Genomic DNA, 20153 nt, shown 5'->3' on the forward strand with positions numbered 1-20153 from the left:
CTGCTTACGTATCCAGCAGCACTCAGGTTTCTTTGGGTGGGATGTGTCAGTAACTGGGTGGCTGGATATGGGGTAGGTACAAGTCAGAGGGCTATTCAGAAGGGGCATGAACATGACCTGGGCTTGAACCTCAGAACTGCTGCATCCTATCTTGTGTCTTAGGCCAGTATCACCTCACTGTACCTCAGTTTCCTCCTCTGTAAAATGGCACCATGGTTCCTACCTCCTTAGGTTAGTATGAGGACCTGATGTATGCAGTCTCTGACCAGATTTCCAAATTCTTCGTGTCCCATGTGGAAGCATCCAGGCAGGACACGTGGGTGTTGTAAGGGAGGTAATGGACTTCGTTAGAGATTATTGAAAAAGTTACAAACAGCCATGGTGGGCCAGGTACTAGGCGGAGGCAGAGAGAGCGGGAGTCTTCCTGTTTGCAGGTGCTTTTAAAGCCTACGTTAACCTATGGGAAGGGAAGAACCTGGTGACCTCTGACCACCAGTAATTGGTGAGTGGGGAGGGGCATAGGTGTCCCTGGGCCAGGGTGTGAATAATCTGCACATTCTTTGGGATTGAGACTTTTTTTTAAATTTTGGTGGCACTGGTGTTTGAAATCAAGGCCTCACGCTTGCTAAGCAGGTGCTACCCCCTGAGCCATTTGCCAGGCACATATTTGCAATTGAAAAGAAGGCTCAGAGAAAGAAAAGAATGTTCCACCTGAAATGTGACCTTAAGGCACGTGTTTCAGGAGCCCTGGAGTTTTCCTGTTTTAGCCTGCCTCAGACTCACATCATGGTCTACTCTCCATGTGGCTGCTGTTGGTTTTATTTTTGAGGTGGGGTCTCTGTACGTTGTGCAGGATGGCCTGGAGTATGTGGGCTCACACGATCCTTCCACTCAGCCCCCCCGAGTAGCGGGGCCCACAGGCCTGTGTCTGTTACTTTTTGAGTAGCTTTTATGTTGAGGCAAGTGCAGGGAGTCAAAGTTGCAGACGTGGAAGATGGAAATTCAGTCTGATGCTTTGAAAAAAATCAGGAGAAAACAAACAAAAACCAGGCTTAGGGATGAAAGCCTCACTACAGACCCGACAGACACCAGAGGAGCAGGGAAGTCTGCTGATCATGTGATGCTGATGAACTCGGCTCAGTGGAATGGAACATTTTTTCAAAGGCACAAATGAACGCTCACTCAGGAAGAGGTCAACTGAAGAGCCCTAGGAAGAAACTTCAGTTCATCACTAAGGTCAGAACAGGCATCAATGTCTTCTTTGGGGCCTCAACCACCAGGAGCTCTTCCAGGACAGATGGCGACCCCTCCTGACTGGGATGCTTTTCTTTTAAAATTTTTATTAGCATAAATTAGTTGCACAAGGGAGTGTCACTGTGAAATTTCCATGCACGAATACAATGTACTCTGATCACATTCATCTCTATCTCATCTTCTGTCATCCACTCTTTTCCCCCTGCCACCTCCTGCCAGCACCTCCCACCCCAGGCAAATAGTTCTGGAGACCCCATCTCCAAAAAACATCCAGCACAAAATGGACTGGAGGGGTAGCTCAAGCATAGAGCACCTGCTTTGCGAGTGTAAAGCCCTGAGTTCAAACCCCAGTCCCACCAAAAAAAAAGTTTGAATTATTGATGATCATCAAACATAGGCGATTGCATATGAAAACGCAGAGCGCACATCCCCTCCACCATGACTTCCGTTGCTCTAGAAGCATCTGTTCCCCCAGATTCCCACGGCTTTTGTCTTTCCGTCTGAACTCATTCTACCGCCTTCCAGCTCAGTAGACACTTGAGTTTGGGACACTTATCTGCCTCTACCTTTTTGATGTATTTATTTATTTTAGTAGGATTAGAGTTTGAACTCAGGACTTCAAGCTTGCAAAGCAGTTGAGCCCACCTCCAGTCCATTTTGCTTTGTTTGTTTTGGAGATGGGATCTTTTGGGATCCCATCAAAAACTCACCCCATTTGCCCATCAAAAATCCACCACAAAAAAGGGCTGGTGGGGTGGCTTAAGGTGTAGGCCCTGAGTTCAAACCCCAGTACTGCAAAAAAAAAAAAAAAAAAAACTCCTGCATGGGGACTTCTGCTAAGTCCCAGAAAGACTTAGCCAGTCAAGATCCTTTGTCTAGGGATTTTATAAAGATTTTCTTTTCCTGTTTGAAGTAATGCTGGCAGTGTCTCTGTATTTCTGGATCATTCATGGGATGCATGTCTTTGCCAGCCCATGGACATCACAGGGACAGTGTGCACATCCACCTTTCTTCTAATTAGCCCTGAGGTCCGGTGTACCAATCAAGCACCCTGTCAGGGCACAGGTCATGCACCACAGCAATGTCAGGGCTTGGCAGCAGTCTCAAGTCACATCCTGTTGATCCATGCATCCCTTATTGAGTTTCTAAAAGCTCCCTGTATTCTGTGTGTCCATGCCTCACCTCTGAGTCTGGTAGACTACTGAGTTCTCCCTTTCCCTACTCTGCCTGACCAGTTCCTATTTCCTAACTTCTAGTCTCACCTTCACATACATTTAATTTGTTTATTTCTCATTAGTTGATTTTTTTCTTTCTTTTCGCATACATTCTAGAGGCCTGGAGGGTTTAAATTGGGATTGTCTTGAACTTGAAGATATTTAGGGAAAATTGACATTTCAACAATAGTTAAGTTTTCCAACCCATGAATATAGTATACCCCCCCCTTTGTGTTTACAGTACTGGGATTTGAACTCAGGACCTCACACTTGGTAGGCAGGTGCTTTACCACTTGAGCCATGCTTCCAGCCTTTTTTGATGTGGTTGTTTTTGAGATGAGGTCTCACATTATGCCTAGGCTGGCCTGGACTGCTATCCTCCTATTTGTACTTCTCTGAGCAGCTGGGAAGACGGGAGCACATACCACTATGCCCAACTTTTCTCTTTTAATTTTTTTATTTTCGTGGTACTGGGCCTACAACTTGAGCCATTCCACCAGTCCTTTTTTGTGATTTTTTTTTTTTTTCCAAGATTTCGGGAAACTATTTGCCTGGGCTGGCTTTGAATCAAGATTCTCCTGATCTCTGCCTCCTGAGTAGCTAGGATTACAGGTGTGAGCTACAAGCACCCAATCCATGCCAGCTTTTATTGGTTGAAATGGGGTCTCAACCAACTTTTTGCTAAGGCTTGCCTCAAACCACAGTCTTCCTGATCTCCACTGCCCTGGTATGTCATGAGCTGCGGTGCTGGGTATTTCAATTTTTTATGTACAGATCTTGCCTATCTTTAGTGCAATCCCAAGGGCCACAGCTTGTCTTACCTGTGAGGTCAGGAATTATAGAGCCCCAAGGGAGGAAGGAGGTGGAAAAAACAATTTTCCTAGTTTCATAATACATTTCTTCTCCTGAGATGTGAATATAAATAAAAGTTTTCATGAGAGTTCAGTGCACATAGGGGTTGAGTTTCCCTTGTCCCAAATGCTTGGATCCAGAAGTCTTTCAGATTTTTCATTTTCTCCCCTCTGTGGTTCTGGAGATGAAGCCAGGGCCTTGCTCTACCTTTGATTCACACCTCTAGCCCCTTTGCTTTTTAGTTTGCTGTTTAGATAGGGTCTCATGCTAACTTAGCCAAGGGCCAACCTTGGACCTTGATCCTCCTCTCTCTGCCTCTTGTGTAGCTGGGATTTCAGGTAGAGGCCACCATACCTGTCTTGCGTTTGAGCGAGGGTTTCATTAACTTTTTGCCAAATGGTCTAGAACTACAATCCTCCTGTCTCCCCCTACTAAGTAGCTGGGATTACAGTTATGAGCCACCAGGCTCAGGTCAGTCTTTTGTTTGTCTGGTGGTGATGGTGGGGAATACGAAATGGACCTAAGTCTAAGCATAAAATTCATTTGTTTTATGCACGTAGTCTGAAGGTAATTGTTTTACTTAACACTGTGCTAGACAAATGCTCTACCACTGACTATATCCCCAGTCCTGAAATTAATTGTTTTTTTTTTTTTTCCTTTGGTGGTACTGGGGTATGAACTCAGGACTTTGCACTTGCAAAGCAGGTGCTCTACCATTTGAGCCACGCCTCCAGTCCATTTTCTTCTGGTTATTTTGGAGATGGGTCTCGAGCTATTTGCCTGACTTGCCTCAAACTTGAGATCTCAGCCTCCCAGGTACACAGGATTGCAGGGGTGAGCCTCCAGCGTCTCTGAAGGTAATTTTATAGAATCTGTTGAATGTGCCTGTGTGTTCCCTTCCCCATGTCCCATGAGGTCAGGTGTGGAATTCTGTACTTGTGACCTTTTGGTTTTTGGATTTTCGAATTAGGGATCTCAGCAGACATCAGCTATGATGACTGCTGGTGTAACAGGAAGAGTAGGTGAGATCTTGGTTACTTCAGGAAGAAATGGGACTCCTTCCTAAGTCACTAGTCTGGTCTTATGTCAAGACTTCTCTCTCACCTGCTTCATCCGCCCCCCCACCCCCCTTTGTTTTTTAATCTCATTATTTGCAGGTGGCCCTCCCAGCCCTGAATGATAATTCAGTCTTCGATCAGCACTCTTGCACCCTGGGTTATCTCTAGATAGAAATGACATCCTTGCCCCTTTATCCCAGAACACACAGGGGACACGACGTCCCCTTCCTCTCTTCACCTTTGCCCTACCAGGCCTTGCCTGCTGCCCCCGCCATTCAGTTGGCTGCTTTTTAAGGGCAGTGGTGACGTCCAGCAGTCACTCTTGGTCCTTCTCTCTGTTACCTCATCCTGGCAATATTCTATGTCTGACTCCCTCCTTTCCTGGGCCCAACCTCAATATCCACTGCAAAGAACTCTCCTGGGGGAAGGAAGCTGTTTCCTTCCACCTCCCTGCTGCTGCTGCAGGCTGCTCAGGTTGGTATCTGGTAATCCTTAGAAGGTAACATGCACCAGTGCGGTGCACCCCATCTCTAAGTGTCCCTGTGAACATCCTTATTTCCTCTAGCCACTGTCTCCTCCCTCGGTCCCTGCCCTGGTGGCTCTGTCTCTCTCCTCTCCTCTGACTTCTCCCTTCCCCTCCTGTCTCCATTTCCTGTGTCTGCTACAAAGGACCACAAATTGGGTAATTTCAAGCAAAAGAAACGTCATATCAGGGCATGGCTTAGTGGTGCACACATGTAATCCCAGCTATGTGGAAGGCATAGGTAGGAGTATGGTGGGCAGAGAGTAGCTTTAGGCAAAAATGGGAGACCCTATCTGAAAAATAACTAAAGCAAAAGGGGCTGGGGAGTGGCTCAGGTGGTAGAGCGCCTTCCTAGCAAGTTCAGGGCCCTGAGTTCAGTATCCCAGTACTGCCAAAACAAAATAAAAAACCCACACAATTCAGTTTTCCAGTGGGGACCCTTCAAGGGTCTGGAACTGAGGGGCCATGGTTTTCTGTTTTTAGGATTCAAGTTGGACTTTGTATTCTCTCCTGCTGACATGTCACATAAGTCTTGTGTCACTTAACAGTAGGGACATTCCGAGAAATGTGTCAGTAGGTGATTTTGTCACTGTGGGAACATTGCAGAGCATCTTTATACAAAGTGACATGGCCACAGCATCTCTAGGTGACATAATCTGGGACCACTGTCATACATGTGGCCTGTCGTGAGAACATGGCTGAGCAGAGCAAGTCAGGCTGCCCATCTGTTTGACTTCTAGAAACACCGTGATTAACCAGCCACCGCGATTATTCTGTCCAAGTCAGACTCCTATGGCTGTTTTGCCTCTGGTCCATAACTGACCATATTGCTTCCGGCCAGGAAGTGTCACCTGGGACTCACTGAATCCCTGGGGGTCAGCTTTTTCTCTTTGGGGGAAGCAATTGTCACTGTAAATTGTGGCTTCAGAGAAAGCAGATCATGGAGATGGCAGGAATGCCACAGGTCCATGCTGGGCCATAGGGGCCAGTTAGGCCCCTGACATACCTGTAAGGCATATGAGATGGCCCTAGTGACCTCATCCTGAGCCCTGCACCTCAGCCCCACAGACAGGGACACATAGCACACAGTGTCACACATACATGCTGCCACAGATGCTCAGAAAGTGGCCCCCAAGGACAATCCTAAGTGACACATAGTTACACCCAGAGTCTCCTATTCACAGACATGAATCACTCAGAGACCCAGGCACGGTGTGACTGGTAACCATGTGTCACACACACACACACTCTCCAGCTGCACATGTCCCTTCCCACAATGCACCTCCACGGTACGTTCTAAATCCCCAGACACTGACCACTGAGACCCAAGCCTGACTTTCTGCCCCCTCCAGATCCCAGCCGGGGACTCGGGGCCCCTCCCAGTGAGGAATGCCACCCTTTGGGGTATTTTTAGTTGCAATTAATCTCTGCTTAATCCCCCGCCATGGCTCATCCAGTTGGCTTAATTAAGGAGGGTCAGGTGGGAGGCATTCCCAATGACCAGAGAAGATTCGAGGAGGACCTGTCCAGCTAGGGGCCCTCTGCCAGTGCTGTGCCAGGCTGGGGCCACGTGGATGCACCACTGCCACCTGGCCCTCTCCCCCTCACCCCCACAGCCTTCAAGAAGGATGAGGGTAACTGAAGGGGTAGAGATCAGGAGGATAGAGGTTCAAAGTCAGTCCCGGCCAAAAGTTCTAGAGACCCTGTCTCAACCAATAAAAGGTAGGGCGGGGTGGTGCATGCCTGTGATCCCAGCTACATGGGGAAAGTGTAAATAGGAGGCCCTGGGGAAAACTACAAGAACCTATCTGAAAAATAAAGCACGAAGGGGCATGGTGGCACAGTCTGTAATCACAACTGTATGGGAAGCATAAGGTGGAGGACCGTGATCTAGGCCAGCCCGGACAAAAGGTTCAAGACCCCATTTGAGAAATAACTGAAGCGAAAAGGGTTGTGCACGGCTCAAGTGATACAGTGCCTGCCTAGCAAGTGGGAGGGCCTGAGTTCAAACTCCAGTGCGGCCAAAAAAAAAAAAGTGTTGAAAGTCTTTCTGGCTGTCTGTCCCTCATCTATCCGATCATTGTGGCATTAGGGAGTTTAGCAAGAAATAAATAGTAATCATGAAACAGTATGACACCCACAAAATAGTTCATGTTATCTTTTTAGAGGGTTTCTTTTATTTTTTTGAGACAGGGTCTGACTATGTAGCCCAGGCTGGCCTTGAACCCACAATCCTCCTTCCTCTACCACCATGCCCACTGAAACATCTATTTTTATAACTTTTCCCGGTGGTTAGCACATAAGTCCCAGAGCCAGGCCGCCTGGGCTCAAATGGGCTCCATGCTCCCCATCTGTGGGTTCACTTCTGTGAACCTCAATTCCCCTGCCTGAGAAACGAGCACAGCAGTGGCAGCCCACCCCCAGGGTTTGGATGGAAGCATGTAAACCCAGGAGCATGTGCGTGTGCACGCTGACTGACCGAAGCACCGATCATGAAGTCATGAAGATCATGAAGTCATGAAGGTGGAGGCCCACACTCTCCTCTGGCCTGTTACACTTTTTTTATTTGTGGTACTGGGGTTTGAACTCAGGGCCTTGCGCTTGCTAGACAGATGCTATACCACTTGGGCCACGCCCCCAGTCCTTTTTGCTTTAGTTATTTTTTCAGGTAGCGTCTTGTGTTTTTGCCTGGGGCTGGCCTCAGACTGAAATCATCCTACCTCTGCCTCCTGCAGAGTTGGGATGACAGGCGTGAGCCACCGTGCGTAACTGTTTAAGATGTTTGTTACTGTCCACAGAGACTGAGTGATGTGCTGTGGTTTCTGCATGCACTCAGTCCACCAACTGCGGATAGAAACACTTGAAAAATAGTAATTGCATCTGTACTGAACATGGAGGCTTTCTGCTTGTCAGTATTCCCTAAACAGTGCCATTTGGTAACCATCAACTTGGCATTTCAATTGCACTCGGTGTTGTAAGCCATCTAGAGGGATTTAAGTTATACAGGAGAGCCAGGCGCAGTGGCTCATGCCTGTAATCCCAGCTACTCTGGAGGCTGATCAGGAGAATTACGGTTTGAGGCTAGCCTGGGCAAAAACTTTGCATGACCCTCATCTCAACCAATAAAAGCTGGTCACAGTGGTGTGCGCCTGTCATCCCGGGCATGCAGGAGGCATAAATAGAAGGATTGTGCACCAGGCCACCCCAGCAAAAAGTGAGACCCCATCTTCAAAAGAACGAGAGCAAAAAGAGCTGGTGGCATGGCTTAAGTGGTAGAGCACCTGCTTTGCAAGTGTGAGGCCCTGAGTTCAAATCCCAGTACTGCAGAAACATGATAAGCACGCGCATGCGCGCAGGAGGCTGTGCGGATCCTGTGCCCTTTTATGTAAGGGAGTTGAGCAGCACTGGATAGCAGGCTCCCCTGATGGGGATAGGGCAGGTCACCCCCCTCAGGCAGATCCCTGCAACTTAGACCCTGCCTGGGGCTTTGTGTGACTCAGCAAGCTGCAGACTTGCCGGCACTGCAGTCTGAGCTGTGGGTCATATCCCTGACACCAGGGCTTCGGGCACCTCCTGGAGCTGGCCCTGGTCCCATGCAGGGGCCACACAAAACAGAGGCAACCAGGCTGCTGATTTTAGAGGTTGCTTCTCCTGGGATGGTGAGGCAAGGCACCGGGCCCCAGTGTCCCTGTTTGCACCAGGAGGACTCTGTGGGTGGAGCTTCCAGCCAGGGCAGGTGAGTGTCACACCTGGTGAGTGGCAGAGCAGGTTACAGGTGGGCTGCAGCTCTGCAAGCCACAGGGATGTTGTCAGGTGTGGCTCTGGGTGACTGCATTTGGGAACTTTGCCTGTGTCACCAGTGAGGTCACATGTTTGTGTGTCATCCTTGACAGGCACCCATCCTGGCCATGAGCGTGTGTCAGTGTGACTGAGTGTGTAAGAGTAAACAGCATGTGCTTGTGTATGTGACTGTGAGCATGAGCAGGACTGTGAGTGGACTTAGGACAGGTCCGAGGAGGTGGGGGACGGACTGCCTGGAGATCGGAGGGACACAAAGACAGTTGGTGGGACCCCGAGACAGCTCATCTGAGCCCAGAGCCTGGGAAAGAAGATGTAGAGAGAGATGGACGGAGAGAAGTGGAACCAAAGAGGAACGTACCCTACCCTGGGTCTTCACCATGTCTTGCTCAGGAGACAGAAGTCTGGTAAGTTGAGGCCCCCAGCAGGTTCTGAGCCTCTAGTTAAAAAGCATAACCTCTCTTCCCTGGGAGGGAACACAGGCCTCATGCAGACTTGGCAGGAACTCCACCAATGAGCTACAGCTCCAGCCCAGCTTCTGCCTTTGGTGGAGCTCTTACCACACATACCAGACACCAACCATATCCTCACACTTCCTTTACAGTGTTTCTGTTGACACAGCAATCCTATGAGGTAGACATTGCCACTGTGCCCATCTTCCAGCTGGGAAAACTGAGGCTCACAGAGGTGAAGCTACTTGACCCAGACACCACAGCAATTGTGTTGCAGGGGTGGGATTTGAACCCATTTCCATCCACCCATTTGAACCACTCTCAACCACCTCGAAAGTAGAGGCTGTTCATGGCCAGCCTGCTTGTCATCCAAGGGACAAAGGAATGTGTGGGCCCCGGTGTGTGGGGGGTGGGCAAAAAACTGCCACAATTCTTTAGTCCTCCCTGTAGCCACATCTCTAGTGCTGTGAATAACCCACTGCACTCTCCACAAGAGTTGAAGTTTAGCTACTTGGGAGGCAAAGACAGGAGGATCGTGGTTTGAGGACATTCTAGGCAAAAGCTAGCAAGACCTTATCTCAGAAAACAAGCCAGGCATGTTGGTCCCACATGTAATCCCAGCTACTTGAGAGGCAGAGGTAGGAGGATCATGGTCTGAAGCTGACCCCCAAAGACACATCTGAAAACCAAAAGGACTGAGGGGAGTGGCTGAAGTGGTAGAGTGACTAAGGCTCTGAGTTCAAATTCCAGTACCACCAAATAAACAAGAGTTGGAGTCTGTTTCTCTTCCCTGATCTTGGCTGGCTTGCCTTCAGACTTACAGTGGCTGAGAGCACAATTATTAAGGATATGCTAAGTCTCGGTGGAGCATCCCAGAGCCTAACTCTGCCTCTTTGAGAGCCAACTGGACAGTCTTATGTCTGATCAAAGTCATTTGGTCCTTCATTCCCTGCAGCCAGCCAGACACACCCCAGAAGGAGAGTCCCTACCACCTATAACTGACAGCAGATACACGAGAGTCTGCTAAAGCCACCACACCTGCCCAGCCCTGTCTAGTTTAAATGCCAATTTACAGCACACAATGAGCTTGTTAACAAGTTAACATTTTGAGCAACCACATTTCAGGGCTGCTTGTTACACTGCAATAGCTAACTGATACACAGACACCGGAACTCCAATTGGTGGCTTTGGGTTTTTAAGACTATCAATAAAAAAAAAAAAAAAGACATCAGAGAAGGGAGGTGGGAGAGATGGAGTGGGGTGGGGTGGGAAGATAAAGGAATCTCCCCAAATGTCAAGTCTGAGTGACCCTCCTTTCCCAGCAGCCCCAGTGCACCCCCAATCCCTTCTCTGTTCTGGAGGTGGGGCCCCCAGCCACCATCTTCTGCACACCCAGGTCCAGTTTTCAGCTCAGGTCCCCGGCAAAATGAAGGCAGAAGAGGGGTGCAGGGCCTGGAGACCTTGTCTTTGTCCTTGACTGTCCCTCAAGTGGACGCTCAGGTCCCCCATGTCCCAGTGGGGCCCCAGGGAGGTAGGCGTTGAGTGAAGAGGCCTTTGGAGCGCTAGACCCAGAGGGCCCAGTGGGGACGGATGATACGCGAGTCTGGTGGTCACAGTCCAGAGGCTGGGGCCTGTGACAAGGACAGGAAAGGCCAAGTCAGGAGATGGGTGAGGTCTGGCCCTACATCAGCCTCTTTGTGCAGCCCCTACCAGACCCAAAGTAAGAGAGAGGAGAGAGACAGCAGGACAGAGGAAGAGAGATGGAGAGTCAGATGCAGCTGTGGGAAGAGAGGATGAGTCATCAATACAGAGAGACAAACAGCCGGAGAGAGAGACACAGGAGAAAGGGGGTGGGGGGGAAAGAAAAGGGGATTGAAAACTGAGGGAAAGAGCCCCAAGGCAGCGGGGTGGGGGGGTGGCGAGCAGGATGAGATGCCCCCATCACTACAGACCTAGGGGTTACCGGACACTCAGAACAGGCCACTCCTGTCCCATGCACCTAACAGGTCTGGGTGCACACGGTGCCCCTGATGCCTTAGCCATGCCCAGCCCCCTGCTGGGCTTTTCCTGAAGTCATCCCGCCTGCTTGGCCCACCTGTGTCCACCCATCCCAAGTCCTCCCTCATCCGTGTGCATGAGTGTGGTGGGCCATCTCGTGGCCATGAGGTTTCTAAGTGCTCTGAGTCTTTGCATGTTCTGTGCCCTCTGCTAGACCCTCCTCTCATTTTCTTGCTCTCAGCTACAAAGTTGTTTCCTCCAGGAAGCCTTCCCTGAATGCCCACCTCCCAGCCTGAGTCTGGTGGTACCTCTGGGTTCCTCCAGCTCCTGGGCATCTACACCCCAGTATTGCCCATCCTAGGGCATCAGTGGCTGGGGTGGGTCTGTCACCCATGGATGTGAGATCTATGAGGCAGGGTTGGGTGGTAGTGATCATGGTCACTGGTGTGTCCCCAGCACCCTCCAAGACAGCACTGGTCACAAAGTGTCTCAGGGGAAGCAGACCAAATGGGTAGATGGGTGGGTGGATGGATAGATGGATGGCCAGGTGGATGGAGGGGTGGATGGATGGATGGACAGGTAGGTTGATGGATGGATGGATGGACAGATGGATGGACAGGTGGGTAAGTGGATGAAACATGGATGGGTGAGTAGGTGGGTGGATGGGCAGACGCATGGATGGGAGAGGGGGTTAGATGGGTGAATCATCTCCCACCAAGCCTTGGAGGTGCCCCCTGCAGGGACCATGCTGGACGTTGGTTGGGTGAGCCGCTATTGGGTCTGGAGGACTCTAGACACTCACTCTTCTGAGTCCAGCCTCTACAGGTAATGCCACTCTCCTTCCAAGTTCACACTCATCCCCACCGACCCTGGGGGCAAAAGCGGTGTTAGTGGCCTTCCCACCCACAGACGTCCCTAATTCCCTCCCACCCCTTCCTTCGCCTGGGGTCCCTGTCACATTTTAAGAGGGTGCTAGCCCTCTGAGAAAAAGTGGACTCAGGTGGGCTGAGCCTGGAAGAAGTGAGCTTTGTAAGGAAAGGGTGGGCACCAGCACATCTGCATTTGCCCCCGTATGCAAATGACCTGTTGTATTATTCATGAACTGAGTCTCAAGAATGTTTGCATCTTTGTTCAGAGGCAGGACCAGGAGAGTGGGCGTGGCTTGGCGGAGGGGCGGGGCCTTACCCGGTGGCCGGACAGTCACAAGCGGCTGGGTCTCGGTGTAGCCGGCCATGGGCTGACCCTCGGGGCTGAAGGCTGCACCCTGCCCTGCGGAGGAGGTTCGGGGTGAAGGCTGAGCCCCAGGAGGCCCCGTCCCGCCTCTGACATCATGCTAAGAACCTCCCGCCCTCCCTGTACCTGTGCGGTTGGATTGATCGATCATGGGTTGAACGATGCGTCTCCGCGCGTTAATGAACCTGGCAAGCGGTCATGGTCACCGCAGGGGGTGTGGAGAGGGGGGTCAGTGGCCAGAGGCAGCGGGAGCAAGAGACGGGGAGAGACTCCGCGCCGCGGCCTTCAGCACCACGGACAGCGCCCGGCCTCCGCCCTCCCTCCCGGCCCCTCACCAGTTGTTGACTTGCAGGATGGTGAGCCCCGTGTCCTGTGCCAGCTGTTTCTTCTGCTCTTCCGACGGGTACGGGTGCTGCGACCACCGGAAAGAGTCACTCTGCCTGCCCAGCCGCACCTGATCCCCAAAAACCTGGCCTGGTGCATCCCATCTAGGCATGGTGTGGCTAGGCTGGCGCAGGGCCCAGGAGAGCCCCGGAGTCTCCACTTAGCCTGAGCCAAGCTTCGGACAATTACTCCCGGGGCGCCCCGCCTCTCCCAGCAATTAGAGGCTAATTGGCCGCTCTCATTAGGGAGGACCAGGCAGGAAGGCAGGCAACCTGCTTGCCCAGCTGAGGCCCGCTGTCAGGAACCCCTGCCTATGTGCCTCCCCCTATGTGTTTCTCACTCCTTTCCTTCCTCCCCTTCCTCCCTTCTCCATCTATCTATCTATCTTCCTATCTATCACCTATCTGTCTTCTCTATAATCTACGTATCTATCAACCTATCTATCTCTCATCTATCTAGCTAGCTACCTGTTTCAGCCTCTCCCTGTCTTTATTTTGTTGCCCCTCTCCATAAAAGTGTGGTATAGTGGATAAGGCGGGACTGCCTGCGTTTGAACCCACGTCTGGCTGTGTGACTGTGAGCGCATTCCCCTCTCTAGCCTCAGTCTCCCCATCAACACAGTGGAGATAACCGTGGACCCTCCTTGACGGGGTACACTGGGATGGACGGCAGGAGGCAGGCTGGTGAGTGGACGGATGGGTGGACACCTGACACACACAGGTAAGGCCGAGGTGTGCTCGTCATTCCCCATCTCCGTGAGTGTCTCCCTCCATATCCCACCACCCATCTCCCATCTCTGGGCGGCCCTCAGGGGCTGTGGACAGGCTCCTCCCTCTTGCCACACCCTCCCACACCAGCAGCAGGTCCTCACCGAGAGGTGCTGGAACAGCCAGGCTCTCATGATGTTGGTGGCCACCTTGGGGAAGATGCCTCTCTTCTTGTTCCGCCTCCGCTCCTGGTCCATCTCCTCGTCCTCTCCCCCAGAACTGGGGGAGGCCACGCTTGTGTCCAGCCCATCTCCTGATGGGGGTGGACACAGGCATGTTCCATTGGTGGACAGTGAAGAGTGGGGCATCAGAGGGTCCCTGAACTCCCACCCAAGACACTGAATCACACCTCAGCTGTTTCTATGGAAGTCCTACTTGCAGTCTAACTTCAATCCTCAAACTGACTCCCATGTTTTCTCTGCAACTCCCAAGTTTCTCACCTTGGTCACTGGAGTTGTCTCCACTCTGAGAGGCCAGACCCCCGCTGGATGGACCTGGAGTCCCCAAATGTACAGACCCACTGTCCTCATGGTCTCTGATCCATGTGTTATTCTAGGACACAAGAGTTGGACATCAGAGTTAAGATTCAGGGCACTGAGTGACTCCTGGACTCCTGGAGGTGAAGCCTGTGTCTGCCTCCTTCCTGACTGTGTGATCTTGGGCAAGTCACTTCACCTCTCTGTGTCTGTTTCCCCAAGTGGAAAACAGAATCGCAGCAGTTCTCACCTTGGCGTGGCAAGGGCTCAGTGAGTTAATTTACGTAGACCATACTGGTCTCTGGAATCAGATGTCTTTTTGAATCCAGAACTTCTCTGACTTTGATCAAGTGCATTTCCTGATCACCACCACCCCAGCCCCCAGCCTCGGCTGGGAGAGAAGAAGCCTATCGTCAAACTCATTAACATTTCTGTAGCAAAATGGATGAATATTTAACTAAGTGGAATAAATAAAGGCTATAAATAGCCTCTCATTAGTTCAGGTTAGACTTTGCTGCCAAATGATTTTTGCACTGAACTTATGAAAAAAAAAAAAAACCTTGAGTTTTCTGAGATCCTAGGGTGTCTGAATTACAGATGGGGGGCGTCCAGGGCTGTCTTTTCTTCTCCTTCTCCATCTACTGCCACACCGCCAGCCCTTTTGTTTGTATTTTGTTTTTTAACTAACTTTGTCCAGGCTGGCATCCTGAGTAGCTGGGATTACAAGTGTGAATGACCACATCCATTGGGGGCTGTATCTTTTTTTTTTTTTTGCGGTGTGGGAAGTTTGAACTCAGGGCCTCATGCTTACTAGACAGGTGCTCTACCACTTGAGCCATGCCACCAGCCCTAGGGCTGTATCTTCTTTATCCAAACTCTGACACACTTTAAAGACCTTGACGATGGCTCTGCACCCCCAGATATTGACCCACTTACAGCGACTGACCAGGATCTGGTTCAATGTCAAAGGTCTTGACAGCCATCTAGCAGCCCCGCTGTCCTCTCTCTGATTGTGGCAACCACTGCCTCGCCCACCCTCAGACTTGAGAATACAAAAAGCAGCCTTAAAGCTGTCCACCAAACAAGGTATGGTGATGCATGCCTGTAATCCCAGCACTCTGGAGACTGAAGCAGGAGAATTGTGAGTTCCAGGCCAACCCTGAGCTACAAAATGAGACCTGTCTCAAAATAAAAACAAGTAAATAAAGCTGCCCTCCCCAGTGGGTGCATTCTGCACTTCCTATTGGAACCTGGGGCTTTGGTCCAGGCACTGAATGTCCTGGACACAATTGGGTACATTTTCGCATAAATTCTGTAGCAGGGACACGCAAGAGCCTTTGAGAGGTGTGTCTTCCCCTCCACCACGCCTTTGTGGCTGTATCTGACTCCGGGATCACAAGGTTCCATTGTCTTCTGTATTCGTAAGGCTGTGCTATTCCCACGCAAGTGGAGGACACCACTCTGTGGGGACATACAGATGGGTGGGCTGCCCGGTGACCGTCCTTGGAGTGCATGAGACTTCTCTGCTGTCTCTATGTAGCCGTGGCAAGTCAGGATCCACATGGCTGTTACCTGTGTAATTGATTGTCTGGTGTCCTGAGTCGGTGAAACTGTGGTACCATTGTGTCTGAGACAGTGACATGTGATCTTGTTTTTTTTTTTTTTTGGCAGCACGGGGTTTGAACTCAGAGCCCTGTGCTTGCTAGGCAGGCATTCTACTACTTGAGCTGCCCCCAGTCTCAAGTTTTTGCCCCAGGCCAGCCTGGAGCCCTAATACCTCCCTCGTTGCTGAGATGACAGGCGTGTTCCACTACATCCAGCTTAGTGGTTGATGTGGGGTCCCTAAACTTTTTGTCTGGGCTGGCTTCAAACCTCTATCTTTCCAATATCCACCTCCAGGGTAGCTAGGATTACACGTATGTGCCACTGCACCTGGCTTGGTTGTTTTCTTCTTTTTGGTGGGTGGGAGGTCGAGACAGGGTCTTCCTATTTAGCCCAGGCTAGCCTGAACTCCTGGTCCTCCTGCCTCCTCCAATACTGGGATTACAGCTGTGAACTGCTACACCGGTCTTCTAGTTGACCTTGCCACTTTGCTGAGCCTGGGTGGCTCCAAGCCTGTGGGACTGTTTCCAAGTCTGCACAGATGAACCAGGCCACAGGGCTGCTGGGAAGCTGCGCGTATGTGCGCGTGTCTGCACCAGCCCAACTTTTCCGTGGTGAAGGTTGCAGTACCAGGGTCAGCTGGGGTCCACTGTGTTGTATCTGAGTTTTCCGAGCCATATCTGGGACTGTGTGGCTGAAGCTTGTGTGTCCTGCACACACGCTCCCTCTAGAACGGCGGTGTGGATGTAGCTGAGCCCTTGGGCAGTGTTGGTGTGTGTGCACACGTGAGTGTCTCTGCTGACATCAGCTGTGTCCCAGCCTTATGTTGCTGTTGCATAGCTGGCATGTGACCGTGTGCAATGCACCTGTCATGGCAGGCTGTGTCTGAGATGCTGTGCTGTGGTGCCCACCCCCTGCTGTGTCCTGGCTCAGCTTCTCTTGCTAGGCAATGTCTGGTGCCCTGCCCATGCCCACCTGGTCTGGGAAGCTGGGACAGGAGGCTGGGTAGTCCTCGAGGTCCTCCCTGCAGCCGCCATCCCGATCCTCGATGACCAGGTCAATGGGCATTTTTCCCTTGAGGCAGGTGATGTAGCGGTGACAGAAGTTGTCGCACAGGTCGTGGACCTGAGGGGGCACCGGGGTACTGGGGGGGCCACCCGGGGGCAGGGGCTGGGGTGCACAGGGACAGGGGGTGAGAGGCGGGATGGGGCAGGCAAGAAGCCCTCACCTTTTCCAGCTCCAGCAGGTGGAACCGGAGTACTTGAATGGCTTGGATCATCTGAGAACGGACGGATGGGAGGAGAGAAGACAGAGAGACACAAAGGCAGAATGACAAAAGACAGGGTGACAGAGACAGAGCAAAGGAATACGAGGACCACAGGAGTGGAGTGAGAAACAAAGTGCAGAGATGGAGGTCCAGAAACAGGGCAAGAGAGAGAGGTGTTAGAGGCAGAGCCAGGATTGAGAGAGAGACTGGGTCGTGCTGCTGCGGTGCTACGCTCCACACCATGCCTGCCTGCCCTCCATTGCATCTCCCACCTGCACCTCCACCTGCAAGCCACATTACCCAGAGTCCTTTGCTAAAGGGTTAAGCCAACAGGAAGCTCTAGTGGGTCCTTGAGGTACAAAGAAAGAGAGAAACCAAGATATTCCTCCCTCCCTCCTCCTCCTCTGACTCCCTCTCTCCATCCTCCTCTTTTCTGTCCTCTCCTTTGCACCTTTCAGATGAACCACAGGGAGGCAGCTCTGTGAACCTCTTGCCCTGGTTCACAGAGCTACAGAGTGGCAGAATTGGGATTTGAACTCAGGCCAACGGTTCTATTCTCAAACTCTGGGCTGTACTGTAAATGGTTGCAAATGGAAACCAATTATCATGATTTGACAATGTGGACCAGGGATACAGAGGGCGGGACAGGAGACCCCCTTCAGACAGTGCAGTGGGGAGGGCCCAGGCCTCACCAGATTGTCCAGCTCTCGGTTGGAGGAGAACAGGGGCCTCTCTGAGCGGATCTGGGAGGGAAAAGAGAGGCCAGTGAGGGCGATCCTGTCGCCTGCCCATCTTCACTGCAGGCTCTCCTGATGTCCCACTGACCAACCGGGCTGCCCACCTGCTTAGCAAAGGCGGCGATGTCCTCATTGAAGGAATCGGAGGAGCAGACATCACCACCTGGAGATGTACCTAGCCCAGTTCCTGCCCCATCGCGGGGCGAGCATGTGGCCAGTTCACACTTCTCAAAGACCAGGGCCAACAGTGGGAAAAGCGGGTGTCTGTGGGGGCAGGAAAACAGAGAGCTCAGGAGGGGAGAAATGGAGTGACTGGGAAGGAACAAGGGACCCAGACAGAAGACTTAAGAGTCAGAGACAGAGACAAAGGCTGGGCATGGTGATGGAAGCCTGTAATCCCAGCACTCAGGAGGCTGAGCCAGGAGGATCTGGAGGCCAGTCTGGGCAATGTAACAAGACCCCATCTGGGGGGTGGGCAGAGGAGATGATGCCCCAGGGAAAGACACAACACGATGATGCAGAGACTGTTACTTTGGTCCCAGACTCACTCACCCATAGATGTCATCCTTCTCTCTCTTCAGTCCCTCGTCACTGTTCAAGCCTGGGGGTGGAGGCTGGGGAGGCCGGTGCTGGCCGTAGGGTCCAGGGGCTCGGGGTGCTGGCGGTGCTGCCTGGGAGAAGCCAGCCAGGGCTGCTGTGCGGTCCGCTATGCCTGGGTAGTGGGGCAGCTCATCGTACTGGGGGAGGCGAGAGGGGAGCCCCCGGGAGTCAGCACCCCAAGACTCAGCTGTCCAGCTGATCAGCATATCTATGCCAGGACCCGTGAGAGGCACCCTCTGTCCCCATGGGTCCCAGACCCTAGTGTTCTGTGGAGCCGGCTGGGGAGGACTGAGAGTGCCATCCCAGGTGCCCTGGACCTTGAAACATGTCCCATCTTGGAGTCCTCCTGAGAGGCAAGAACCCTGAGACAGGAACTAACCCAGGTCAGGGTTGGGGGTCATGGAGGAGGGAGTGGGGGGTCTGGCCATTAACTTCCAGGGAGGGAAGAGGGCAGAGGGGTTCTGAAACCAAGAGATGCGGGAGAGAGAGAGACAGCACGAGCTGCAGCAGAGGAGAGAAGAGGGGCTCCCAGGGGCACCTCTTAAAGAAACAGGGTGCTGATTGGGCACAAATATCCCCTCGCAAGTCTCTTCCCACTTTCATTTCACATCACAAACGTATGAGCATGCATTTGATTGTCGGAACAACTTGTCACACCCCACCGGCCACACAATACACATGTACCCTGTGTCTACACATGCACGTGTGTGCATGGTACAAGTCCTTAGAGTACACAAATCACCAGAGATCCCCCGACACACACGCACACACACGCAGCCAAACACCACCAGGCTCAGGAAGGAATGAATGAGACATTTAGCAAGTGCCTGGCTCCCATTCCACAAACACGTGGTGAGGAGTGACGCCAAAGGAACGCACAAACACACTTGTGCAAACAGCCTCAGAGAGCATCCAGGCGAGATTTCCGGGTTCTGTGCCACCGAACCACCACCAGAGCAATGGGTCAGGCTCTCCCCTCTCTCCATCTTTGCTTTCTCTCTAACTTCTCCAGAGCCCTGGACTTGAATTCAGCTCCCTGCTGCTGTTCACCACACACCCACAAAGCGGGGTCCTCACCTCCTGCCAGGTGCTGACCCCCACCCCCTAAAGTGGGTATTGCCTTCTCCCCTGTCTCCTTTGATCTCTCCCTATGTCTCCAGGACCAAAACAGAGGACCCTTGTCCTACAGCCTGGTGAGACCCACTTCTGCACTGTCCCCACCTCTAACCCCAGGGTCTCCCAGGAAAGTAGATCAGGAAGAAGGGCGGGGAAACAGAAGGAAGAGAATGGGGTGGAGGGAGCAGGGATAAAGGGCCTGAGATGAGAAGACCCAGGGACAGAGAGAGGGGACAGGGAGAGGGGGAAGGGACAGTGAGGGGCAGAGGAGACTCGGAGGGACAGAGAGGGGACAGTGAGGGGCAGAGGGAGGGAAAAGTGAGGGCAGAGGGAGGGGACAGTAAGGAGCTGAGAGAGGGACAATGAGGGGCAGAGAGAGGGACACAGGGAGGGGACAGTGAGGGACGGAGAGGTGGACACTGAGGGACACAGGGAGGGGACACTGAGAGCAGACAGATGGACAGAGAGAGGAGAGGGACCTGGGGCACAGCGCCGGGAGGGTCACACCTACCCTCCGGGCCATGGGCTGGGGCCGGCGGCGCTGGCGGCGCCCGGCGGGCGGGGCGGAGCTGGGGCGCGGGTCACAGCGGGGGGCGCATCGCGGCGGGGACGGCGCCGGCGGGAGGTCGCCCGCGGTCCCGCCCGGTCCGCCGCGCCCGGGGCTGCGGAACCCGAGCGGCGACAGTGGCGGATCCGAGCGAGCGCGGCCGGCGCAGGGCCGGCGCTCGCTCTCGCTTTCCCTCTCTCTCTCTCTCTCTTGCTCTCGCTCTCTCTCCTCGCTCGCTGTCCCTCCCAGCGCCCCCTCTGTGGTCACATCCGGAA

The 20153-nt window shown here is 52.5% G+C and overlaps 1 protein-coding gene across 4 annotated transcripts; it reads right to left on the reverse strand.

The window, feature by feature from the left end:
- Positions 1–1276: 1276 nt before the first annotated feature.
- Positions 1277–19944, reverse strand: Meis3 (Meis homeobox 3). 4 transcript variants are annotated; one of them, XM_074057827.1, is made up of 13 exons: positions 19843–19944; positions 18168–18352; positions 17720–17879; positions 17571–17621; positions 16840–16890; positions 16587–16685; positions 13974–14085; positions 13638–13786; positions 12718–12794; positions 12509–12567; positions 12335–12413; positions 11952–12018; positions 1277–10782 (listed from the first exon to the last, which is right to left on the reverse strand). In XM_074057827.1, exons 1-13 carry the CDS (start codon positions 19852–19854, stop codon positions 10762–10764), a joined length of 1122 nt encoding a protein of 373 aa, XP_073913928.1. In that variant the 5' UTR covers positions 19855–19944; the 3' UTR covers positions 1277–10761. The 4 variants fall into 4 exon arrangements, with proteins under 4 accessions (XP_073913928.1, XP_073913926.1, XP_073913929.1 ...); XM_074057825.1 differs by having other exon boundaries at positions 1279–10782; positions 16587–16736; positions 19843–19943; XM_074057828.1 differs by having other exon boundaries at positions 1280–10782; positions 12335–12418; positions 19843–19943.
- Positions 19945–20153: the final 209 nt, after the last annotated feature.

This window comes from Castor canadensis, chromosome 16, assembly GCF_047511655.1.
Source record: "Castor canadensis chromosome 16, mCasCan1.hap1v2, whole genome shotgun sequence".
Taxonomy (NCBI): Eukaryota; Metazoa; Chordata; class Mammalia; order Rodentia; family Castoridae; genus Castor; species Castor canadensis.